The sequence below is a fragment of the Saccopteryx bilineata genome, chromosome 11, assembly GCF_036850765.1.
Source record: "Saccopteryx bilineata isolate mSacBil1 chromosome 11, mSacBil1_pri_phased_curated, whole genome shotgun sequence".
In the NCBI taxonomy this organism is placed as follows: Eukaryota; Metazoa; Chordata; class Mammalia; order Chiroptera; family Emballonuridae; genus Saccopteryx; species Saccopteryx bilineata.
Window position 1 is genome coordinate 46,569,961 of NC_089500.1, and position 27,987 is coordinate 46,597,947.

General features: G+C 35.7%; 1 protein-coding gene and 1 long non-coding RNA gene across 3 annotated transcripts in view; one reads left to right on the forward strand and one right to left on the reverse strand.

Moving 5' to 3' along the window:
- Positions 1-27,987, reverse strand: part of MIB1 (MIB E3 ubiquitin protein ligase 1) — a 163,606-nt gene that overhangs the window by 18,370 nt on the left and 117,249 nt on the right. The window contains exons 13-16 of the mRNA XM_066247525.1: positions 10,834-10,966; positions 6,464-6,550; positions 3,351-3,512; positions 678-859 (exon numbers count right to left, since the gene is read on the reverse strand). Coding sequence (XP_066103622.1) covers positions 678-859; positions 3,351-3,512; positions 6,464-6,550; positions 10,834-10,966 — 564 coding nt within the window. The remainder of the gene's footprint in view (positions 1-677; positions 860-3,350; positions 3,513-6,463; positions 6,551-10,833; positions 10,967-27,987) is intronic.
- On the forward strand, positions 22,231-27,963 carry LOC136315618 (uncharacterized). Of its 2 annotated transcripts, XR_010727529.1 has the most exons (4): positions 22,231-22,348; positions 22,837-23,009; positions 24,098-24,317; positions 26,385-27,963. It is a non-coding gene; the product is annotated as an uncharacterized lncRNA (long non-coding RNA). The 2 variants fall into 2 exon arrangements; XR_010727528.1 differs by having other exon boundaries at positions 24,098-27,963.

Genomic DNA, 27,987 nt, shown 5'->3' on the forward strand with positions numbered 1-27,987 from the left:
ATATCATAAATAATTAAAATCACTGATACATTTTACTTTTAGAAAAGAAGGCAAGTGAAAAACAACCATTTTAAAAAAAAACCTCCATTGGGAATTGGTTCATTCGTTTGTTCACTCTTCAATTCCTCATTGATACTTATTGAGTGCTTACCAGGCACTATGCAGGGTTCTAGAAAATTAGAGTTTGTGTGACATATATTCTGTTAAAGAGCAAGTGAACTGCCTTTCTTTGGAAGAGTCTATTAAAATTTTAAATACACATAACATTAATCACACCAATTTCACTAGTAAGACCTTTTCCATAGATAAATTCCTCTAACATATGGGAGTATTGGAAGATCAGACTGGTTTAGAAAAGTTTCTTACAATTTACTATACATAAAGCATTAGATTTAATAGAGAAACAAGATGAAATAAACATAATCTCTATAGGAAAATTTTTAAGAAACAAAAGGGTCAACACAAAGAGGAAGAGCGCAATGTATTATAGAATTGAACGCTTGAAACCTATATAATTTTACTATTCAATGTCACCTCAATAAATTTAATTCAAAAAATAAAGAGGAAAAAAGATAGAGGAAGAGCAAAGATAGTCATTTCCAAGTATTCAAGTATTCCATACGATTCTTTCTTTAATGTACAGACTATTAAGTTTTTGGATAATAAATAATACAAACCTGACTTTTTCTTTATGACACTTTGCCAGTGCTTTGCAGAGACTTGGATCTGGACAAAGATCAAGTGGTGACTGACCCTTCTTATTGCGAATGCCAAGGTCAGCACCATTAGCAGCCAAGAAACAGGCAATAGATGCTGCACTCTTCTTCTCTGCCCCCTGGGTACCAAGTCCCATTATTAACTGAAATAAAATGAAAAAGAGTCATTATTTTCCCCTTGGGAATCTGTTATCAATTCTTACCACCAGATACCATGTATATATACACATACATATAATGTATATGTATATATGTATGTATCTGTATATATATGTACCGTATTTTTCACTCCATAAGATGCACATGACCATAAGACACACCTAAGATTTTAAGGAGGAAAATAACAAAAAAAATATTCTGAATCAAATGGTGTGTTAAAATATTTTTTAAAATACCGTATTTTTCGCTCCCTAAGATGCACAAGCATTTTCCCCTCCACTTTTGGGGGGGGAAAACGTGCATCTTAGGGAGTAAAAAATATGGTAAGTATAAATGAACATATATGAATAAGTATGTGTGTAGTATATACAAAAAATACATGTCTAGTAAGAACTTACAGACTATATAAATATCGACTCCCCCTTCCCCTATAGCTCCAATTTTCTCAGATATATAGTCTCTAAGGATTGGCATACTCTTCACCTCTACACTTTTAGAGGTGGACAACCAATACTGGCTCAAATCAGGCAGATACCAATCTCTCTGTGTGATTCATTTCAGGGGTGAAACATAACCCAAATAAGGTCAATTAAGGCTAATAAAACAATAACAAGGCTTCTGACTGAGATATTAAAGAAATGGTACTTTCTTTTCTACTCAATTTGGTTCAGGAGCTGCTAGCAACCAACTTGAAACAACAAGGGAGAGATAGAAAAATACCAATACCTAGGAACTGGGCCAAGAAATGGAGAATGAGACAAATCAGATTCTGGTATCATCTGAACTATTGATTCAAACATCTTATTTGAAAATAGTCATAGTTGTTAACATTTATGGAGTGTCTACAATGAATCAAGAACTATGTTAAGTACTTTACATGAATTACCTAATTTAATCTTCACAACCTTAGAGAGGTACTTACTCCCTTACCCTCATTTTACAATGAAAAAAAAATGATGCACACAGGAATTATAGGAATTTACCCATGGTCATACAGGAAGGCAGCAAATCTCAAACACTGGTCTCAGAACTCCTTTAGATTCTTAAAAATGATTCTAAAGTTCAAATGGAAAGGTGAAGGACTTAGAATAGTCAAACAACTTGGAAAAGAAGAAGAAAAAAAATTTATACTACCTGACTTCAACACTGATTATAAAGCTGCAGTGATCAAGACAGTGGATTGACATCATACAACTGAAGACACAGATCAAAAGAACAGGATATAGGATCCAGAAAGACTACACATATGGTTAATTGCTTTTGGATAAAGGTAAAACCGGTGATTCAGCACACAGATAGTCTTTTCAAGTAATGGCGCTGGAATAACTAGATATCCACAAGAAAATAAATTTCGATCCATGTCTTATTTTATGTATAATTAACTCAAAATGAGTCACAGACTTAAATGTAACAACTAAAACTTAATGAACCTTTAGTAAAAAACAAGAAAGCCTTAGTGACCTTTAAGTATGGCAAAGATTTCTCAGAACACAATAAAACAGAGACAATTAAAAAATGATAAAATAGACTTCATCAACTTAAGAACTCTCTTCTAAAAACCCTGTTTAAAGAGTGAAAAGACAAGGCACAGGCTCAGAGAAAAGATGTGCATATCATATATCTGTTAAAGAATTTGTACTTAGATTACATAGTAACTCTCAAAACTCAACTGTAAGAAAACAGTTCAACAAAGTAATGAACAAATGGTATAAACACATTTCATCAAACACATGTAGGTAACAAAAAAGCCAATGAAATGATGTTCAATATCACAGTCACTAAGGAAATGCAAATCAAAACCACAAGAAATAAAAAACACAGCAAATACCACAATACACCTATCTAAATGGCTGAAGTTAAAAAAGAAGAACCAAGCAACTTCTGGTAAAAATGTGAACCAATATACTGTATATAGTTAGCAGTGATTAGTAGTATTTAGTTCATAAATTAAATTTCTACACGTGTGTTCTGATAAAATATTTTATCAGATACAGGTTAAATCAGCCATAAACATAAAATTTTGCATTAAATGATGGTCAGGCCCTGGCCGGTTTGCTCAGTGGTAGAGCGTAGGCCCAATATGTGGATGTCCTGGGTTCAATTCCCAATCAGGGCACACAACAGAAGCAACCATCTGCTTCTCGACCACTCCCCTCCTCCTTCTCTCTCTCTTTCCATCCAGTAGCCATGGCTCATTGGTTTAAGTGAGTTGGCCTCAGGCTCTGAGGATGACATTATGGAGTTTCCACCTCAGGCACTAAAAATAGCTCAGTTGCCGAGCAACATCCCTAGATGGGCAGAGCATTGCTCGGCAGGAGGCTTGCTGGGTAGATCCCCGTTGGGACACATACAGAGGAGTCTGCCTCTCTATCTCCTTCCTCTCACTAAAAAAAATAATAATAATCATGTTCGGTATCAGTGGCCATTAGGGAAATGACTTCCAGTGGTACTGAATTAAAAATTATCTTTATTCACCGTGTTTTTGGATGGCTCCCAGGCAGCATCGACCTTCCCCACATCTTGCATGTCTTGGAGTTGACGTAGCTGAGACAAGGTGTGATGTCTCAGAGCTTCATGCAAAGGAGTATCCCCATCCTTATCCTGAATATCTAACTTGGCACCTGCACGAACCAAAAGCTAAAAGAGAAATACATCTTATTTTGCTAAAGTATTCTCACCCACAAGAAATTACAACATATCTAAAGTAATAGTGAGAGAGCCTAACTGAAGGAGTTGCCACTAAAGCTAATAATTTTTATATATTCTCTTGCTACTATTCTATACCTCTCTGGCTCTTTACAAATAGTGATGACTTATTCAACTATATTGAATTAAAGAAAACAGAAAGAACTAAGAACCAACATTGTTTAATTAATCTACTCTAAGATCAAGATAACTGAGAGAAATTTAGGACTTTTTTTCCTTTTAATTTCAGATATGTGAGGTGGGATATTTTAGGTACTTCCAATAAGATAAAATCATAATGTTCAAAATTCTTCTATTATTTAAGAAAACAGGAAGAAGTTATTTTTTATTCCATTTTCTTTGCTCAATTTTTTCCAAACATATGGTCACAAAGGAAGTACAAATATCATAGATAAAGTAAGGATTTTTAGCAAAAGTAATTTTAAATAACAATAAATATCAAGTGTTTGCTGAACTATAACATAAAATGCAGAATTGATATATTTCAACAAATATTTTAAGTAGTAAATGTAACTTTTGAAGACTTTGCTTGTGGTGCTTTAACAATTTTCTTAATCCTTTCTAAAAATGCTACCAGAGTTTTAGAAAACCACACACATAGAAACAATTCTCAAGCATATGGTCTTACCTATCTTGGCAAATTGTTTGTTTATTTTAACTTTGTTTCAAAAAGGTTACACAGAGTGGCATTCCAGGGCAGTATTTACCTGAAAAGCTTCTTCAAAGTGCTGCTAGTTCCCATCCCTAAAGTTCTGATTTGGTTGGTCTGGGGTGGGGCTCAAGAATTTACTTTTCGGCCCTGGCTGGTTGGCTCAGTGGTAGAGCGTCGGCCTGGCGTGCAGAAGTCCCAGGTTCGATTCCCGGCCAGGGCACACAGGAGAGGCACCCATCTGCTTCTCCACCCCTCCCCCTCTCCTTCCTCTCTGTCTCTCTTCCCCTCCCGCAGCGAGGCTCCATTGGAGCAAAGATGGCCCGGGCGCTGGGGATAGCTCCTTGGCCTCTGCCCCAGGCGCTAGAGTGGCTCTGGTCGCAGCAGAGCGACGCCCCAGAGGGGTAGAGCATCGCCCCCTGGTGGGCAGAGCATCGCCCCCTGGTGGGCATGCCGGGTGGATCCCAGTCAGGCGCATGTGGGAGTCTGTCTGACTGTCTCTCCCCGTTTCCAGCTTCAGAAAAATACAAAAAAAAAAAAAAAAAAAGAAAAAGGAATTTACTTTTCTACTAAGGTTACATGTGATACTGATACTGCTAAGAATCACTGCTCTACCACAAAATTTAAACAGATATTTTAAATATTTTCTCTGGAATCACCAGATTAATAAAATAAAAATATTTATTTCAGTTTTTTTAGAATCTGTGCAGTGACTGTCCAGCCAAAGCTTTTCATTATAGTTCAGTTTCAATTACATAAATTAAAAAGGAATGTACTTTTTAAAAACGAATTTGTACATTACTTTGAAATTCTCTGATTTAATATTCTGGGAATTTACAAATCTGGCAACAAAATTATAAAAACTTTGAGTATTAAGAGTTTTAAAACCTGGCCATAGCCCTGGCCGGTTGGCTCAGCGGTAGAGCGTCGGCCTAGCGTGCGGAGGACCTGGGTTCGATTCCCGGCCAGGGCACACAGGAGAAGCGCCCATTTGCTTCTCCACCCCTCCGCCGCGCTTTCCTCTCTGTCTCTCTCTTCCCCTCCCGCAGCCAAGGCTCCATTGGAGCAAAGATGGCCCGGGCGCTGGGGATGGCTCTGTGGCCTCTACCTCAGGCGCTAGAGTGGCTCTGGTCGCAACATGGCGACGCCCAGGATGGGCAGAGCATCGCCCCCTGGTGGGCAGAGCGTCCGCCCCTGGTGGGCGTGCCGGGTGGATCCCGGTCGGGCGCATGCGGGAGTCTGTCTGTCTCTCCCCGTTTCCAGCTTCAGAAAAATGAAAAAAAAAAAAAAAAAAAAAAAAACCTGGCCAGATAGCTTGATTGGTTTGAGCATTGTTCCAAAGCACAGGGGTTGCCAGTTCAATCCCCGATCAGGGCACAAACAGGAACAGATTACTGTTCTTGTTTCTCTCTCTCACTAAAATCAGTAAACAAAAAAAATTTTTTATATCAGTTTTAAGATATTACTTACTGTAAATTTAAACTGACATAAAATAGCCTAAATTCACAAATTTTACATGTAACTATGCCTTTTGAGAAATCTAACAATGCATTACTTAAATTTTCAAAACATTCTAGAAATCTGTCTGTAAAATACAGTGTGTCCGTAAAGTCATGGTGCACTTTTGACCGGTCACAGGAAAGCAACAAAAGATGATAGAAATGTGAAATCTGCACCAAATAAAAGGAAAACCCTCCCAGTTTCTGTAGGATGATGTGGCAGCATGTACTTATGTGCAGATGATGACATAACACCGTGTATACAGCGGAGCAGCCCACAGCCATGCCAGTCGAGATGCGGATGGTACAGAGGAAAGTTCAGTGTGTTCTGTGGCTCGCTAAATTCGAATCCGTGACCAAAGTGCAACGTGAATATCGGCACATTTATAATGAAGCGCCACCACATAGTAATAACATTACTCGGTGGGATTACTCAGTTGAAGGAAACAGGCAGTTTGGTGGAGAAACCCCGTTCTGGTAGGCCATCAGTCAGTGACGAGTCTGTAGAGGCTATACGGGATAGCTACCTAAGGAGCCCTAAAAAATCTGTGCGTGAGCCCACATCGAACTGCACTGAATAGGTATGAGACTGGGAGAGTTTTCCTTTTATTTGGTGCAGATTTCACATTTCTATCGTCTTTTGTTGCTTTCCTGTGACCTGTCAAAAGTGCACCATGACTTTACGGACACATTGTACAATAGTAAACTCAGATTCATATTAGTAAACACTTTACCCTAACAATCTGGGTGTGCTGTCGTTCAACAGCCAGGTGTAGGGCTGTTTGTTGGTTCACATTCTGGATATCCAAGTTTGCATTACCCTGAAAAAGAACAACAAAGTTTTTACATAGTTAACACTCAACAACAGTGAAAAACACTAAAACTATAACTCTTTGTGAGGAGTAAAACTGGATTCTGTTGACCACTTTCCACTCCTCTAGCTGTGAGAACATTGTTCTCATGTGGTGTCAGTTGCAGGTAATATAGGAAGAATTAAAAGGGCAACAAACTTTTTCAAGTAGAACAGCAAGTTAGAAAGTAATTTGTAACTTCATATAAGAACAGTTGAAGGACCAAGTAAACTACAGAGTCAAACACAGCTCCTTATCCACCTCCAGTACAGAGCAATGGAGGATCATCATAGCCTTTTAACTGTAAATATTTCCAGAAAAGAAATTAATGAGGCTTTATATTGGACTTAAATATACATTTTTTTTTAAAGAGAGAGAAAGACAGACAGGAAAAGGGAGAGATGAGAAGCATCAACTCAGAGTTGCATCACTTTTTAGTTGTTCATTGATTGCTTCTCATATGTGCCTTGACCAGGGGGCTCGCGCCAAGATAGCAACCCCTTGCTCAAGCCAGGGACCTTGGGATCATGCTGACAATCCCACACTCAAGTTGGCAGCCTCAGGGTTTTGAACCTGAGACCTCAGCACCCCAGGTCACTGCTCTATCCACTGTGCCACCACCATCCAGGCTGTATTTACCTATACTTTAATAACTTACTAAGATCACTTTCTCTTGCTGCATAACTGAGCTCTTCCTCCTTCAGTGAAAAGGAACTTTGCTTGAGGGTGAGCAGATAACATTTAGTTAGTACATACAAATACTTATAAAGGAAGAGCAGAGTGTACCAACAGAGTTCTGGGAGAGCTAAAGACTATATGAGAGCAGCCAAAGCCAAAGAGAGAGGAAAGGGACTGAGAAGCAAAAGAAATGAACTTGGTGTCAGGGGACCTATTTTCAAGTGCCATCACTTACAAGCTTTACGAAATGAACTTAAGCAAGCGTTATCCCATTTCATGCCTGTTTTCTCAGCTTCAAAATAGTAATAGTACAACCTATATCACAGGGTTAATGTGAAGATTAAAAAAAGTAATATGCATTACTGTCTAGGACAATGGTGGTATAATAAAAAAAGGAAATTAAGGGCTGCAGGTTCAAAAGACACACTTCATCATTCTGTCTATGTCTTAGAACCATTCATGCTCTCTGATACCCAGCTGTGCCCTTGCTTGGAGCATCAGAGCTGAAACTCCAGGAATGCTCTGACATCATCTGGAAGATGGAATTTCTGGGTTTTTGTTTCTTTCAGTGAAATCATGAAGTACCTAACCTCAACTTACTTTCTATGTCTGTTTTCATATAAAAACAGAAAGTGAGAAACTTCAAGTTTCCTGAACTTTTCCACCCTTTAGATTTTCTAAAGTAGTTTGCATTTTATGGACATATCATGATTTGTTTATCCAGGCACTAGCTGATGAACATTTGGCTTGCTTTCAGTTTGGGACTATTATAAATATAAAGCTGCTATAGATATTTAATATAAGTATATGTGTGGAAATGTATGCTCAGTTCTCTTGGGTACATTCCCAGAAGTGGGATTGCTGGGTTGTATAATGAGTGTTTAACTTCATTAGAAACTGCCAAATTGTTTTAAAAAATGGCTGCTTTGCAAAAACACCAGTAATGTTTGTGTATTCTAACTAGAGCCACACCCTAGACAACATTTGGTTCTTTTGGCCTTTTTCATTTCAGCCACTGTAGGTTTTTTTGTTTGTTTGTTTTGTTTGTTTGTTTTTTACAGGGACAGAGAGAGAGTCAGAGAGAGGGATAGATAGGGACAGACAGGAACAGAGAGAGATGAGAAGCATCAATCTTCAGTTTCTCGTTGCAACACCTTAGTTGTTCACTGACTGCTCTCTAATATGTGCCTTGATTGTGGGCCTTCAGCAGACTGAGTAATCCCTTGCTTGAGCCAGCGACCTTGGGTCCAAGCTGGTGAGTTTTTTGTTTGTTTGTTTGTTTGTTTTTTTGCTCAAGCCAGATGAGCCCGTGCTCAAGCTGGTGACCTCGGGGTCTGGAACCTGGGTCCTCCGCATCCCAGTCCTCCGCTCTATCCATTGCGCCACCACCTGGTCAGGCTAGCCACTGTAGTTTCTTATTGGTAATATCTCAATTTGATTATAATTTGTTTTCCTAATGACCAATGGTAATTTAAGTAGTGTCACAAGATGTGTGGTCAATATAAAAAAAATGTATTTCTATACACTAACATACAATTAGAAAGTGAAAAATTTTAAATATAATTTACAAAGCATCAAAAAGTTAATGATAAATCTAATACGTGCAAGAGTGATCAAACTCCCAAAAGATTTTAAATAGAAACTAATAATTGATTCTAACAATCTGATTCTAAAATATATATATGGACATTTAAAAGATCTAGCATATTAAAGCAATTCTGAGAAAGAAATACAAAGTTGGAGAACTTACCCTAACTGATTTCAAGTCTTAGTATAAATCAACAATAACTAAGTCCATGTGGTACTAGCTTAGGTCTGCCATTTGGATTAGGATGAACAAAGAACATCATAATTAACAATACTTCTAAGATAATTAATTTTAATAATAAAGGCTTAAAATGGCAAAGGAAAGGTAGTTTAACTTTTGAACTATTTCTTTATGTAAACTACTATAGTTTATGGAGGGTCTATCTTATGATATAGGACTTAATTATACATAATGTACTAACTCCTAAATTTTTCTGCAGCTTTATCTTCTTAACTCAACTGGAAGTTCCTAGAAGTCAAAGATCACAGAATATTCTTTGATAACTTCAGTACTTTTATATGACATATACTTGCTTGAACCATTTTTAAAATTTGCTGAATCATAAAACTGCAATAAATAGGTTTCCCAAAATTTCAATCATAAAAAGGTAAGTCATCTTGGCCCTGGTCAGGTAATCAGTGGATAGAGGATTGTCACAGTGTACTAAAGTTCAATCCCAGGTCAGAGCACATATGAGAAGCAACCAATGAGTGCACAACTATATGAAACAACTAAGTGGAACGAGCTGATGCTTCTCTCTCTCTCTCTCTCTCTCTTTCCCTCCCTTGCTTCCCCCCCCCCAAATCAATGAAAAAAAATTTTTTTAAGACTTTAATTCATTTTAGAGAGGAGAAAGAGAGAGAAGGGGGGAGGAGCAGGAAGCATCAACTCCCATATGTGTTTTGACCAGGCAAGCCTTGGGTTTCAAACCTGCAATCTCAGCAGTCTAGGTCAACACTTTATCCACTGTACCACCACAGGTCAGGTGCTCAATCAAAAGTTAAAATGTAGTAGAATAATCCATTGCATGACCTTGGATGGGAACACAGCCAACAAGAAAAGAGTGTTTTGCCAAGAGAATTGTTTTGTGATTTGAAGGCGAGTCACTGAAACAATCTATGTGACTGAAAGCGGTTGCTGGACTCTCTTCTCAGTAAAACATTCTCATAAGATTTTACTGTTTCCTTCAAGGCTATTTCTTGAGATAAAAGAAAGGAATGTTGTGGGAACCATAGAAGCCGTAACAGTTAATGCCTTTTAATATTGTATTGTTATTAAGCTATCATGCAGATGTATTCCATGTATCTTTAAAGGTTATACTTGATGCTATGCCAATTTCTAAGTAAACAAGCTTTTTGAAATCTTGTGAATAAAAACAGGACACAGCGCAAACTCAGTGCTATTTGCCTGAGCGAGCGGTGGTCCTTTGCTAATTTACAAACATTCTGTCTGCTGATCTCTCTCTCTGCGCCCCCGACTCACAACATTAAAATTTTTTAAAAAGTTACATCTGAGATAAATGAAATGACTAAAGGGAGTGTGCACTCACTCTCAGCCAGATTCCTGAGCTCCAGCAGTAATTATGAGCTGGCTCCTCAAACTCTGACTGCAGCCTGATGCTTTCTTTACCTGATAGCAAATGGCCACACAAGCTTAGGTATCAATATGATGTTCTTGGTCCTGTGGCTGACTGATCTTTACACAACAGTGGCACTGATTCTGGGAAATCCCTTTTAGTTGATGCTCATTTCATTGGGCCAATCCAGGAAGGAAGACTGTGCAGAGGGAATACTGGGCACTGAGGGACACGTACACACACCCCTCCATTTAACAACCAGTGTTAGGCAGAAGGTTGAATGTGCACTATTTCTGAATTTGCATCCTCATAGGATTTTACTGTAACATAATAATAGGTAGTCAGTGAACTAATAAATCAATAAATGGAAAGGTTCTAAATTCGTTAACAATTATTGAATTGCTTTCCTACCTGATGTACCAACAATTCAGCCACTTCCACATGATTATTAAGGGCAGCCAGATGCAAGGCAGTATAACCATCATCTTTCTTCTCATCCACAATCCATGGTCTTGGTAATTTAGATAGTAAAACACGCATTGCGCTGAAAGTCAAATTTATGTTATTTTGATATTTATATAATTTAATATTTAACTATTTGTTTGGAGGGGAAATATTCAAAAGTAACTTTTGAAGTAAAAAATATTCCTCTTTAAAGGAAATATAGAAACAAACCAAATTCAATTTCTCTAAATTTCTAAGGAACAGTGTTTTGATATTTTAAGAGGTAAACTGTCACTTACTAGAGAACAGAATCAAAATAGAATGGGAATGTTACAAAGAAGAAACATGAAAGACAAAAAATACCAAAGGGTTATTAAGAAGTACAACCTAATAAGGATATATGATTTTGATTTGTAGAATCTCTTAGGTTCAATTTAGATAGTATATGTTAATGAAAGAGTTAATTAAGAACAACCAAATAACAAAAATACCAATGTAGAAAAAATAGTAATAATTGAGACAAATTTTATGTGGCTGGCAGATTATCATTAAGTATGCAGAGCTATAAATCTATGTATTTAGTAGTGCTAAATCAAGTTGATGTCAAAACATAAAATGGGTCTTTATAATTTAATATTTAAAATTTAAAAATCAGTAACAAAGTATTTCCAAAATAAGAAAGACAAAGTTATCCTAAAGAGCACTAAAGAATAAATCATAAAAGAGCATGAAAACTAATTATCCAATAAGTGATGCTTTTTAAAGAAGCTAGCCTATTCCCCAATAAGAAAAATAAAATTAGAAGCAGCTCTTCTTGTCATAAATCAGTAATTTTTCTTAACAGAAATGTTTTACATGGAAAATTCATAATATAATTTGAAAAAAAAACTCCCTCAACATATTAATCCACTAATTATAACATAAGATAACTGCCTCACACCTAAAAAATGCAATAGACACAGGAAACAAAAGCCTTTAAAATTGTTCCAGTAGCGCAGTGGTAGTCAACCTGGTCCCCACCGCCCACTAGTGGGAGTTCCAGCTTTCATGGTGGGCGGTAGTAGAGCAACCAAAGTATAAATAAAAAGACAGATTTAACTATAGTAAGTTTATTTATAAAGATTTATTCTGGCCCTGGCCGGTTGGCTCAGCGGTAGAGCGTCGGCCTAGCGTGCGGAGGACCCGGGTTCGATTCCTGGCCAGGGCACACAGGAGAAGCACCCATTTGCTTCTCCACCCCTCCACCGCGCCTTCCTCTCTGTCTCTCTCTTCCCCTCCCGCAGCCAAGGCTCCATTGGAGTAAAGAAGGCCCAGGCGCTGGGGATGGCTCTGTGGCCTCTGCCTCAGGTGCTAGAGTGGCTCTGGTCGCAACATGGCAACCCCCAGGATGGGCAGAGCATCGCCCCCTGGTGGGCAGAGCTTCGCCCCTGGTGGGCATGCCGGGTGGATCCCGGTCGGGCGCATGCGGGAGTCTGTCTGACTGTCTCTCCCTGTTTCCAGCTTCAGAAAAATGCAAAAAAAAAAAAAAAAAGATTTATTCTGCCAAACTTAGCAAAAATCCAACATGAAGTACTTGGTAAGTAATTATTATTATATGCTTTAACTCAGTGGTCCCCAAACCTTTTTTGGGCCACGGACCAGTTTAATGTCAGAAAATATTTTCACAGACCGGCCTTTAGGGTGGGTGACCAAGACAAGCGTCAAGAGTGAGTCTTAGATGGATGTAACAGAGGGAATCTGGTCATTTTTTAAAAATAAAACATCATTCAGACTTCAATATAAATAAAACAGAAATAATGTAAATTATTTCTTCTTTCTCTGCGGACTGGTACCAAATGGCCCACTGACTGGTACCAGTCTGTGGCCTGGGGGTTGGGGACCATGCTTTAACTTGCTGTAACTCTGCTTTATAAATTTATAAAGTTACTTCCCTATTTATAAATCACCTTTACCATGGAACCGGTGGACGGTTAGAAAATTTTACTACTAACAGAAATACAAAAGTGGGCGGTAGGTGTAAAAAGGTTGACTACCCCTGCAGTAGAGTATAAAAGGTAAAGAAATAATATTAATATACTTATTACCTAGCCTGACCAGGCGGTGGTGCAGTGGACAGAGCATCGGACTGGGATGCAGAGGACCCAGGTTCAAGATCCCGAGGTCGCCAGCTTGAGCATGGGCTCATCTGGTTTAAGCAAGGCTCACCAGCTTGGACCCAAGGTCGCTGGCTCGAGCAAGGGGTTACACGGTCTGCTATAGCCCCACAGTCAAGGTACATATGAGAAAGCAATCAATGAACAACTAAAGTGCCAAAACAAAAGATTGATGCTTCTCATCTCTCTCTGTTCCTGTCTGTCTGTCCCTATCTATCCCTCTCTCTGTCTCTGTCAGAAAAAAAAGAAAAAAAAGATACTTATTACCTAAGGTGATTTGAATAAAGAAATGTTATAAACACACAGAGAAATAGTCTAAAGATGCAGAATAAGAATATGGGTAAATGAAACTGTCAGTTTCTAATGAGACTAACTAAGGCCTAACATGACCGAGACCATGTTTCCTTAATGGCAATCAATGGTCCATGAATCTTGCATAGCAAGCCCATGAAGTCTGGAAACACACTTTGGAGGATCCAAGACCCTGAAAACTACTCAAGTTTGAAAGTTTATAGCTTTTATTAGACTTTTCAACAGGTTTATGATCCAAAGTATATGAGAATTACAGCTTAAAGACACCCTTCAGTGGCTGTTACTGAAGTTACAATCAATGTGCTTGCTTCATCAGCACATATACTAAAGTTACAACAGTTATTTAGGTGTGACAGACTTTGGAAATCTATGGAAAACTATGGACTCTATCACAGAGAAATGCTCATAAACATCTTAACCTATTGCCTGACCAAGTGGTCGCACAGTGGATAGAGCAAGACTGGGATGTGGAGGACCCAGGTTCAAAACCCTGAGGTCGCAGGCTTGAGCGCAGGGTCACTGGCTTGAGCATGGGATCACAGACATGACCTCATGGTCACTGGCTTGAGCCTAAAGGTCACTGGCTTGAAGCCCAAGGTCGCCGGCTTGAGCAAGGGGTCACTTGCTCTGCTGCAGCCCCCAGGTCAAGGCACATAGGAGAAAGCAATCAATGAACAACTAAGGAGACTAGGAACCACAATTAAGAATTGATGCTTCTCATCTCTCTGCCTTCCTGTCTGTCTGTCCCTATCTGTCTCTCTCTCTGTCTCTGTCACACACACAAAAGTTTAACCTATAAATTTGAATTTACAAACCTCTAAATCACATTCATGGACCTCATAAAAGCTAACATTTACAGCTTTAGATCACCTTCAGTAATTATAAGGATTCTAATTCTCATTCAGTGGGTTAAAACAAAATACTGGGTATTCTGTAGACTTTGACTTAGATTCTTAACGGGAAAAAGTACGGGTACAACATACTACTGAATGTATGGATTTGGCATAATCACACTTCTAGTGCCATACATTACCTATTACACTACACATTTGTCTATATGAGAAACAATATAAGAGTTTTATGATTCTTGGACAGTTTTAAAGATGTAAGTATTAAATCATGTGAAAAAAGTTTAATCAAAAATAAAATGTGGTCCTGGCCGGGTGGTTCAGTGGATAAAGCATTATCCCAACACACCAAGGTAGCAGGTTCACTTCCCGGCCAGGGTACATACAAGAAGCAATCAATGAGTACACAACTAAATGGAACAAGTAGGTGGAACAGTGAGTTAGTTGATGCTTCTCTGTCTCTCGCTCTCTCTCCCAACCTCCTACTATTCTCCACCTCTCTCTCAAATCAATGAAAAAAAACTTTTTAAATAAAACAAAATTTAATTATTAAAAATAATGTAAACATGTTACTAGTTTAAAGAAAATTGTGATATAAATTAAGGAATTGAAGGAAAAGCTGTAAATTATTTGGTGGGGGGACAGAGATAAAATAGAATAAAGTAGAAGACAGTTCTTCATTATAAGCTTTGTGGTGGTATTTGACCTAAATGTATATATATTTTAGTTTAATCAAAAAAATTTTAAAACATTGAGATAATATTTAGGTTTTCTATATTAAAATCTTCTTAATTTGCAACTTTACCCTTTTAGGCAACATATATAAATGTTACAAGTTTTAAACTATAAAGTGTGATTCATATTAATCCCATGAAGTATTTTATTAAGACATTATTAAACATTCTCTATATTACTGAAAAGTTGGTTCTTATGCAATCATAAGTGGATCGTAGTATTTACAACATCCTCACCATCTCTCCCATTCCAGTTTCAGAGTACGTTCCCACATCAAACTACCAAGAGCTCAAAGGAAGGAAAGGAAGAGGAGCGACTCCTCCTTTGAACATAAGGTCTCTGCTGAGCTGGGGCCATCACTTACTTGTTCTTCCAGTCTTGCATTTATTAAGTTAACAAGCTAGGCAGACTGAGGTCCCTTCAGAAAGAAGGACCAATGGCTCAGAAAGTTACTAAAGTATTCAAACAAAAAATAAATTTGTATTCTTTAAAGTCTACTACCTTTCTGCTCTCTCATTTATTTCATCTTTTCACTTGTTCCACTCTCAGTATAATATGTATAACAATATGTAGAAGAACAGGGAAAGGTAGCAATTCCAAGGCTAACTGTTAGAAGTGACAAAAATAATCCTAATTTCTTCTAGATCACAGTCTACAAAGTAAATTAAATCCTAATATTAAAATTCACATTTTTAGGGAGCAAGGTTTTATTGCAGAATAAATCTATTCTGTTAATTAGTTTCATTTACATACATGTAAATTATACTATATAAGAACCATATGAAGGCCCTGGCTTGTTGGCTCAATGAATAGAGCGCCCACTCTGTGTGCGAACATTCTGGGTTTGATCCCTATTCAGGGCACACATGGGAAGCGACCACCTGCTTCTCTTCCACTCCCTCTTCCCCTTCTCTCTCTCTCTCTTTCACTTCTGCAGCCAGTGGCTCGATTGGTTCCGGCATCTACCCTGGGCGCTAAAAATAGTTCAGCTGATTCAAGGATTGGCCCCAGACTGGGTTTGCCGGTGAATCCTTGTTGGAGTGGGAGTCTATCTCCCCTCCCCTTACTTAGGAAAAAAAAAAAAAAAGAATAACCAATAACTATATGGAAATATCTTTGTTTCTCTCACAATCCTGAGATTAAGAAGTCATAAAAATAAAAATTGAACACAATTTGGTATTAATCTAAATGTCTCATTTTAAACTGATTAAATAAATTCTAATTCTAGCAAGCTATTTTAAAGAGAAATACATCAGTGACTACATCAGGTCAGACAACAATTAATTAAGTAAATATCAATAAAACATATAGATGACGAACAACTAAAGAAAACAAGTTACAGAAGAGAAGATCCAGAAGTCCAACTGGGATAAAAATAATTTAAAAAAAAAATAGAGAATCACCAGGATGTAATTATAATTAAAAATATTAAATTATGTCTTTTTCTAAAAAATAATGTCTGGTTAAAAAGAGTGAGAAAACGGCTTCTATGAAGCCTGGAGACAAAAAAAAATTTGTCCGTGTATTGTCAACATTATCCACAGAGAAAGTTCCCAGACAAGTAACTCTAGTATTCTAATTTGCCCTCCAATACAATCAGTAGAATGCTATCCATTTTCAATACATTATCATATGGAAATGTTGCTGACACTGTCCATTAAGATCACCCAACCAATTGCCTTGCTCACCACTCAATTTCTAATTTTATTTTAGGTTTTCATAGATTTATTTTTTCCCCAGCAGAGAAAAAAAAAAAGCTACTGATCAGCTGTTGTGAATATTACCGTCCACTTAACAAGAATATTTCTTTCTGAAAATACATAGTACGTTAACATGCTGACCTATACACCAATGTGTTACAAGTTAGTATTATTCATCTCCAGTCTAATTACTTCTGGACCTGTAAAGCTGAGGTCCATACCCTGGCCCTATGAAGCCCCAACTACAAACTCTCACCCAAAACCTCTGTTTTATATCTCTAACTGCAGCAAATGGTCATGATTCATATTTAACACCTAAACTTCCATAGAAACCTCTATAAAATACCATAAGGTTGCTGAAAGAATTAAACAAGATCATTTGGTAAAATGTTTAGTACTTTTCAAAGATTATAAACCTGTAACCCACATAGTAGTATAAATTCCTCTTTTCTCCTTTCCTCCTCCCAATATCCCTCCTATATTCTTTGATTTTGGTTACTCTTATCACCATTTAACCAGCTACCCAAGTCAGAAATTGGGGAATCATTCTAGACCTTTACCTCCATTCTTATTACTACCTTCAGTTTGTCCTGATGATTTTCCATCTTAAAACTAAAACAAGTCTTTCCCATAGACCCAATATTCTTTAGACAGGTTTTCACTACTTTTTCTCTAAACGTTTATAACAGCCCCCCTTCCAAAATCTACCCTCTATACCACTGCCACACAAATCTGAACATTTGACAATTTCCACAAATTCAAAATTATCAGCATTCAAATTTTAAAAAGCTTCCTTTAAATAATGAAATCTTCTTTAAAATTGTCTTGATAATTATTATCTAAAATAAAGTTTCTTGCCTTAATATACTTTTAAAAGAACATGAGACTAAACTTAATATTTCATTGATAACTCAATGATAGCAAAATCAACTCCTTAATATTTCATTGATAACTCAATGATAGCACAATGAACTACTTTAAGTTGCAGAGACACTGCAGAGAGCCCTAAATCAAAATTAATGCAAAAGTCAGTTGTCAGCTAGCCAGGAGTGGGCAGGTTAATTATTGTTGTTGCTGTTTTTAAATAAACTTTTATTTTAGAACCATTTTAGATTTATAGAAAATTGTGGAGATAATACTAAGGTTTTCCTCACCCTGTTAACGTTTTACATTAATGTGGTAAATTTGTTACAATTAATAAATGGTCATGATTGTTATTAACTAAAATTCATTCATACATCATTCTGATTACCTTAGTTTTATTTAATATTCTTCTGCTGCAGAACACCTCATTTAGTTATCATGTCTCCTTAGGCTCCCCTTAGCTGTGACAATTTCTTAGATTTTCTTTTTCTTTTTTTCTTTTTTTACAGAGACAGAGAAAGAGTCAGAGAGAGGGACAGACAGGAACGAAGAGAGATGAGAAGCATCAATCATCATTTTTTCGTTGCTACACTTTAGTTGTTCAGTGATTGCTTTCTCATATGTGCCTTGACTGTGGGCCTTCAGCAGACCGAGTAACCCCTTGCTCAAGCCAACAACCTTGAGTCCAAGCTGGTGAGCTTTGCTCAAACCAGATGAGCCCATGCTCAAGCTGGCAACCTTGTGGTCTCGAACCTGGGTCCTCCATATCCCAGTTCGATGATCTATCCACTGCACCACTTTCTTGGTCAGGCCAATTTCTTAGATTTTCCTTGTTTCTGATGGCTTTGGCAGTGTTAGGGAGTGTTAATCAGCTATTTTATAGAATGTCCCTCAGCTGGAATCGGTATCATGTTTTCCCCATTATTGCACTGAGGTTATAAGTTCTGGGGAGAAAAGTCACAAAAGTAAAGTGTCATTTCATCACATCACATCAAGTGTGCATATTATCAACATGACATCGCTGCTGATGTTGACCATGAGCACCTGGCTGGGGCAGTGTTTGTCAGGATTCTCCACTACTCTTTCCCTCTTTCTCTACTACAGAAAACTTTACTATACTAGATACTCATGGGAAAAAAGTCACTATGCACAGCCTACACACTGAAAGAGTGGAAAGTTATGCTCCATTTCCTTAAGAATGAAGTATCAACATATATTATTTGGAATTCTTCTACACTGGAGAATTGGGGTATATTGATTTTAATAGAAACCTGTAACCCTTTCATCTTAATTAGAAAGCTGCCAGTTATTATTAATTCCTGACCTTCCTCCCACCCATCCCCTGCAAAAACCAAACAGAAACAAATAAAACAAGGCTTCAAGATAAGAGCCAATCTTTGGGCCCAGCCTGCAAGGGGAGCTAAGGGAAAATTAAACAGAAAAGTTCCTAGTCCTCACACCCTCATATTAAGAACAGCTGTGAGTGGCTGGTCTCCTTTCTTTCCATGAGGTAGACAATTGTAGGAACCCACAGTATAACCATGAAGATCCTATTGCAGCCTGTTCCCTGCAGCTCCTTAATTTTAATTAAGGAAACTGGTGTTATGCCGTAAGCACTGAGGCCCACAGAGCTGCTGGGATGACAGTGGTGCCAATTCAATAAATCAATAATTTTATTAAGCCAACAGACTCTCAGCTATGGAGATACTGAGATATTTCCTCAGTATATGAGATACTGAGATATTTTCCTTTATGCTCAAACACAATTTTTTACTTCTCAATTTGGTTGTTTTCCAAGAGGTTAAGGACATGGATAGTTTAAAGATAAGGTCTCACTACCAGTTAAGCAGGCATTTGTGAATAGTGCCAAAAAAGCATTAAGTTCCGGAACAACTAATAGTGGGGCCTAGCATAATCCCTGGCACATGGTAATACTCAAACGTTTGCTGAATGATGAACAAATGAGTTCTAAGAAGCAGAGGAGACAAGCAGCTGTCTGCCTGCAGTGGTATGTGACGGTCAAATGGCACTGGGTCCATTTTTAGGGCCTGCCATGCTTTGCAATCTATCTTCAGAAATAGGCAACATTTTCCCAAACAATTCATAGTAATTAAACTGTGAAGGCCTTACATATTAGTATTATTAATATAAAACAACATTTAAATAGCACTATAGCACAAATTAGATTCAATAAACGCTTGCTAAATTAATGAATAATCCCTTAGATAATACTTAAAGTATGTTAGTCCAGAATTCATAAAGGAACTTAATAAATTATCAATCCCAAGCAGAAGTTCTTTCAGGCATGCTAAAAGCAGGTTAGCATGTAACAGTCTGAACACATTTTTGTTCAATACCCTCTGAATAGATGCAGACATGGAGGAGGGTATACAACAAAATGCTACCCACAGTACTCTATTTACTTCAATAAATGAATATGGATGGGTTTTGTTAGACAGATTAAAGAACTACAGGGAATAGGCATTACTTAAATGTTTTCTAATTCTGTCTTTGGTGTGCTTTTTTTCCCCCACAAACTTTTTTGACAGATACTATAATTAAAAGGTTCATTAATTTACCTTAAATTCATTAACTGGGAATTTGGTGTAGTAAAACTTAGTTCAAAATGAAAAAGAGAGCAATGCAATGACAATATAGGCAACTACAATTATCTCTTAAATGACCAGTGAGTCCTTCCTTGCTCTAAGCAGGGATCCCCATTTTACTTACCTTTATATCCCTTTTTATACCTAGTTTAAGGAGCTCAAAGTTCAGCTGAATCGAACAAATAAAAAGTCAAATAAACAATCAACTTTCTGATTATACTGAGGGAAGCAACATTTTATTTTTCATGTATGCTCAAAGAGTAGTAATTCGTTAATGATTTCATTATTACAAACCAGAGCAGCAACAAGACATAGTGACGAAGAGCTTGGGAGTCTGCAGCCAAACTATTTGGGTTCAAATTCAGGAACTAGCAAACTGAATGGCTGGTGACTTGAGTGAGGCTACTTGACTTCTGTGTCTCAGTTTCCTCATCTATAAAGTGTGAGGAGAATCACAAATCCTATCTCATAGGGTTGTTATGAAAATTAAAAAGGGCTAGAATAGCTCCTGGTACTTAATACATTGTATGTGTTTGCTGAGAAAAACAGAGGGGAAAAAACTTTCACTGCTACAAAATGGTTAAAAAATATAAAGTAATTTTAAAAACTGAAAATTAACCTACATACAGAGGCATGTGCCATCCCACAATATGTGTGAAATTATTTCATTATCTAGGAAAGCTGGCTCTTTAAAATGGCCACATATCTAAAGAAGCTTTCTTTATGTCACTGTTTTAAAACAGCCATCCAAACTAATTAAACTACTATGGTATTGAATGCTACAGCCATAAACAGTGTCAAAGACAAACTTCCCTTGTAAGAGAATGAGCTTAGAAAACTGATAATGGTTTTCCTTGATTCTTAACTGAATCAGTACTTAAGAGAATATATACTGCTCACAAAAATTAAGGAATATTTCAAAATGAATATGAAGCTATAAAATATCCCCTAATTTTTGTGAGCAGTATATTTGCATTAAGAACAAGGCATAGTTAGTTTCTTGAACATTTTTAGGTCTGTAAGATCTTAAATTTTACCTCCATAAGGTTTGCTGGATTTGATGTTTTAATACTTTTTCTCCTTGGTCAAAAAAATAAATTTCAATGTTAATATTTATTGTAAATATGCTATTAAAATTTAGAGGAAAAGTATTTTTCCTTTGAGACATACACTATCTGCCCAAGTTATAGACAGGTTAATGACTATTTTAGTCTGATAAAATGTGAATTAATCATGCCTAATGTTATTTCAAAAAATTACAAATAGCAATGTAGGAAGAAAAACACCACTTCACATTTGAAAATGTTAATTGAATTTAATTAATAATAAAATGCATGTTAATAGCTATGTATGTATATATATAGTTTCAATATAGAAGTACACAATTACTCAAAAGCATTCCTGACCCTGTTTTTCATATAAGCACTACAAAAAATTACTAAAATTGACACTGAATTAAATGTTTTAAGTAGCATTTCCAAGATTTCATTTACATACTACTCCCTTCTTCCTTAATGATCTTTCTCCACCTTCAATACACAGGTTCTACATATTTTTCATTCAAATATTATTCATTAAAAAAGCATGTATAGCAATAACAATTACCTCTAAAAGATAACACTAAAAAATCCTTCCAGGCCTCTAGCTATGTAAAATATCATTATCCATAATATTTTTTACCTACAAAAATTCAGGATATGAATATAATTTGACAGCAAAGATATTCTACTTATTCTATATCTGTCTAAAGACTGTCTTGTTACTACCCAAGGTAATATTTTTCCTCTTTCCTATATTCTCTGCAGTGCTTCTAAGTATAGTGACAGCCGCATCAAGCTTTCCTAGTCTCAGCGCAAGCTCAGTGAAAATCTGGGTAATGTAAGTGGAAATATGAGAGACCGCTTTATTTGGCAGTGCTGTAAAAAAAAAAAAAAAAGGGCAGGACAAATGGCAAAGCAGTGTTTGGACTGCAGGATGAACAATCAATAGGCAGAAAGCAAGATAGAGGTTTCCTCAGCTTTTGGATCGACAATCGACAGCTGAGAGACTATTTTTTGCTATGGTTGACTAAATATGGTCAGGGAAGAGAGAGGCACAAGAGAGCCTGTTTGCCTGGGAGTGCATGTTTCAAATGCTTAGCTGCCTATAAAGCTGTAACAGTTTTTAGCCTGTGGCCACTGAGGGAAGAAATTTAAGTTAACTTCTGTAGTGACTCTGTGGAAGTCCTGACCTTGCTGGCAGACTTGACCTCTGGATATGACAAGGTAGCTTCAATGCAGATTTACCATTTAATCCTGGAAACTAAAAATCCAAAAAACTCACAGCAAGAAAGATGCAGAATTATTTCCTGAGAAGTCAGAAGACCCCAATGTATTCTGGTGGGCAAAGCAGTGTGAATGGTTATAGTTATTTGGGAGAAGATGTGTTTTGTTTTTTGGCTTTTTTAGATTATAAAATTAACTTGCTCTGCAACTTTTCCCCCTCTTCGAAAGCATTTCAGCTGAGAAATTAAGCGAGGTTCAGTATCTTGGATGTTGTAGCAAACTTCCTTGGTCGCTTACCTTTCTGTACAGCAGATACAAGGTACTCAGATCTGTGCAATACTGGTAATATTACATTCCAAATAAGCTAATGTTGATCCAGTTTTACCATGGGGTTTTGTTTTGTTTTCTTTTCTTTTTAAGGTTAAGGGAAGGGAGAGGGAAAAGACGACTGATTTATTTTTGTTTATTTTTCAAATTTATCTTAAAAGATGAGGTTCTGTGCTCACTGATATTTCCCCCTTACTACACCGGCTCATGAAAAGAAGTGCTGAATCAGCGGATAGAATGAAGGAACAATCAAGATGAGATGGCTGCTGCTGATGAGCCTCTAGGTCATTATCTCTCTTCCTGCTGCAAATGCTGCATGATACTAAGCTTACAGGTAACAGCATCACAAGGCCTGTACTTTTAAGGATGCTTATGACTTACTGCATGCTTACCTATTATTGACTTGATACATGTTTTTATTGTTAAGTTACATTCTATCTGGGCATATACTAATTTCACAGTTCAAGCAGAGTTTATGTAGTGTAAAAGAAAATGTTCCATTATCATGGCAGATAACTCGTGATCTCAAAAATGTATAAATCCATTACTGTTATTTACATTATTAAAGATTGTCTTTATTGTTCTAGATTACATGATTTTGCATCTCTAGTAAATTATACCCTACTTCCAAAGTATGCTTTTATAAACTATTAAATATTTCAAAGTTTAGTCAACCAAGAAACATAGCAGAACACAAAATACTTTTTTAATACTCCCTTTAGAGTTGGTCACAAGAATAAATCAGAAATTCTAATGCTGCAATGCTGAAACTGCAGTAGTCCTGGGATGTCTCCTGCTACGTTCTAATTTGCTCTCTCTGAGCTGCACTAGCTTTTTATCATAGGCTACAGAAATGCTTTCCCTGCCTTTTTTATTCTCATTTTCCAAATCCGAAAAATTTTTATTTTCTTTTAAATTAACTGTTTACTACTATAATAATTAAAGTCAACTGACCAACTATTATTTCTTTTAAGGATAAATGATCAAGCTAAAACCCAGTGCTAATATCTTTCAATCTTTTAAGTAAGACTTTGGAAAAGTTAACTGTTCTAGTAGTTATCCTTTATATTAAAAATAACCAAATGAGCTAAACTCACCAAAATTAAATATTTATATACATCTATTTGAATTTGTATTTAACCCAAAGAGAAACACCAAAATGTAAAATTCAGATTAGTAACTAATGAAGACAAGAAACAACAAAGAGGTTTTCAAATGATCATAAATTCTTATGTATGACCTTAAAAAAATTCATCATCTTTAAAAATTCAGTTTACTCATACTCGAAAAAGATCTGGTTTTCTTCTTGTCATTTCAACTTTAGGGTCAATATTAGAAGAAGTGGTTAATTGGCTAAGTTTTTAATAAGGTAACTAGTCTGTTAAAAGAATCTGTATCTAATTAACTACCATCTACTTGTAGGATCTAAGAGCAAACTACAAAACAAGAAATTTGCTCTGAAGACTCTGAAGAAACACTATGTTACTATGAATTTCTGAAATATACTCTGTAAAACTCCAGAGTTTATGAATTTATTGCAAAAAGGACCAAACCAGGACAAAGTTCAACGATAACTGGTCAATGTTTTGAAGTGTACGCCCACCTACAAGGAAACATAAATGACTCTAATACAATGCTTCAGGTAAATTTTTTCTAAAGTTTAGTCTTTAATAACCTCTGCAAATGAACTACTATTGCTCTACATCAGTAAGCTAAATGCTTTACAAACAAATGGGAAAATAAAACATTTCATATTTTTACAGCTAACAACTTAGTAATACCTACTCAGAGTACATACTTCTTTATGTACCCATATGAACATACAATGCTATGGAATGTAAAGAAGTATGTATTTTTGGTAGGCACTAAACCGCCAAGAGGGAAATAAACTGCAGCTAAAAGAAGCCCTTGCTTCTTTCTATGTGAATGACCTTCATGTGGTATATTAACCTAGAATCACAGAGCTGACCTTTGGAAATAATAACATCATAAAAATATACCTACTACTTATAGATGAAAACTAAATGTCACTAAGATTTATATTTTGTGAAGGAAAAAAAGCTCTACTGTAGTAGATTTAAAATGATCATAAAACTTTTAAATTTATTTTAAAACATACATTTTACATTTTTAAATCAAGCACTCACATGATTAAAATCTGAATATCAAAAAAACAAAACCAGTATTACTAGCACAAAAGAATGAGAAATACATAAGACTTTTTTCTGTTTCCACAATTGTATCTTAATTTAAGTGTATCATATTAGTAGGATTGACTAATTTGTTAAGAAATACAAGATAGAATAAAAGCTGATTTTATTTACATTTTAACAGCTATTCTTCATATTCTAATATTCATAATTTAATAATAGAATTCCTATAGCAAGTCACTTTGTTACTTTTGATTTTTTTTGAAAGCTATAGGCATAATCATAATTTTTAAAGACTATATTTTAAGTAAAATTATATTCTCAAAGGAAAAAGTGGTTTCTGTCTTTCTCAAGTTTATCTTATCTTATGCTGTTAGTACTTAGAATAAATTGAAAAATGACAAAATTCTCACCCACAGCTGCAAGTTAACAGGGCACATAAGTAAGAGACTGCAAAATATTTAAATTATTTATCTATATTACCTTGAATTTGTTTTATCCAAAAGGGAACACAAAATAAAAACACTATAGTCAAGAAACCAATTTACACAAATAGAACAACCTTCTTCTAATGGTGCTATGCAATTACAACTCAATTATTATCAACACAATGGACCAACTTTTTACTGTATATTAGAGATCAAAATACTTGTACATTTTATATTAATAAAATTATAAATAAGCTCTTAATTTATAAGCAGTATCTATTTTAGCTGCTATGATAGGCTTACATAAAAAGAAACACTAATACTAATATTCTAATCATTTCTTACTAAAAGTATTATTTCAACTGGAATATTTAGACATGTATAAAAAGTATAGTATTTTAAAATTTGTATCACAAGTTAAACAGAAATGGCTATAAGGTTAACTCTAGTAATTTTCTCTGTTTAATAAGACAACTAGATAGTTAATTGTTAAAAGGTGATTTTCATTTTATCAGATTAAAAAAGTGAGAGAATGACTATCAGATATGATAGCATATAAACTATGCATGTTTATTGGAAATTTAATAAGTTCTAAAAATTTTAAATTCTGTACTTCAAAGAAAACAAAATGTTTAAAGCTTAACATGTAAGCATAGCCCTTCTCTCTGATCATGCACAAACATGTTCATAGTCCATTTAAGTATAACTGTATATGCCCTAAACACCAAACACTGAAAATAGATACCTCAAAAGTAGAGGTTCCTCTATAAAATTATTACTATATCCATGTTTATAATAAACAATTATATCCATTATTATATAGGCAAAGAAAATTTTAATTAACTTAAAACATCCCAGAGACCTAGACTTACGTGGTTATATTATTAGAAGTACATCTAATACTTAGAAAATAAAAATGACAGCACCTGTTACTCATTTTAAAAAGTAAAATTACATACTGATTCTAGTGCTTACAAGTTTAACTGAACATATCTAAGAGTATTTTCAATCACTCTAAAATGTCACATTCATCACTTAGGTCAGCTGTTCATTTTTAACTGAGTACATATTAAACTCTGGGCATCTGCTGACACTGGTGTAACTCAAACATTTCAACTGTCTCTCTGACAGGGATAACAGATGCTGACATTATCAAATGCTGTACTATTTTTTTTCCATGGCCTCTCCTTGCCCCGATATGGCCAGTATATGAAATTGAACTGCCATCCAAAAGCACACTTGAGCAACTGGATCTACTAAACAGCTCCAACATAACTAGTAAAAATAGCAGCCAGTTTAACTGCTATCTTCAGCACTTAAGTCCAGACAATTTAACACCTGTTTCACTTCTATTAGAATAAAAGATAGAAAAAATTTAGTTACATTAATTTCACCAGTAGCATAATACTAACCAACAGATGCAGAATATACTTAATATGAGAATTATTTGAATATTGCCTGAATTATTGTTGACTTTCTCCAAACAGTAACTATTTCTTTATCTTTATATTTCATGAGAAAACTTACCTTTACAGGCAAACTATAATTTCTCAAATTTTTATTTTAAATATATTTCAGAAGACTTGCCTTTCCAATATCAAAATGCAACACTAAAATTATAACAAAAATTTGATGTACCTGAGTTTTAATGGTAGATTTTAACACTTAAATTCATGGGTTACAGCTACCACCACAACTTGATGTGTTATTAATCTGACACTGAGGAGTAACTAGGCAATATGTACAAAATTCAGTCAAGAAAAGAAACTCTTAAATGTTAAATTACTACTATGATTAGTAATACTCCATAAGTAAAAACAAAGAAAAATAAACTGGCATGCGTGGTAGTTCCTTTTAACACAAATCCAAATACACTGAAGGACATGCCATCTACTTATAAACCCAAGGGCAGTGGTACTTTCTTAAGGCCACTCATACTCCTCCATCCAGTCAGCAGCTTGCTATTACTCCTCAAGTGTAACACTAAAAAAAGCAGGGCTGGTAGAAAGGTGTGACTAGCAGTCCTCTTTCCTAACCTGTTAGGTTACTTACTTGGTTTATTGGCTAAAAATAAATATAAAACATTACTCTGAAATGCATCGATACCTATTTGTTTCTTTAAATGTTGTTGGTTTTAAAACATGTTATTGTCTACATTTAAGAATTAAGTAAAGGTGTTAAAAACAAAGATGCACATTGATAATTCCTTAATGCATTAACATGTTTCAAGGATAGACTTTGCACTTTTAGAGATGGAAACAGAAAAACAGAAAAATTACATTCAATGACTAAAGTACTGATATGAGAATCTAGCATTTGTGGAAGGTCTATAATGATAATTTTGCAAATAAAAAGCATTAGAACTGTTTTGGAGCCCAAACTAACACCACTGCAATGCTTTGCTAGAGCTGGTAAAATGGAACCAAATCGCCTCTTCAATGGATTTGGTCCCCTTCAACCAGCTGTAGCTATGCATTGATTACTACAGGATAGACAACGGTTCATTTATGAGTATCAGACATGTCAACTAATTTCAACTTATTTAAATTATTAAAATTGTTTTGTCAACTAATTTCAATTTATTTAAATTACTAAAATTGTTTTAAGTTAAAATAATTAGTAATTTTTCACTGTTAATTTTTCTTGTAAGAGCCAAAGTGGTTAATGATGTTTATAAAAAGCTTTATGAAAAACGTGTGAATGACTTAAGGATTACAAATAAAATAATATTTCT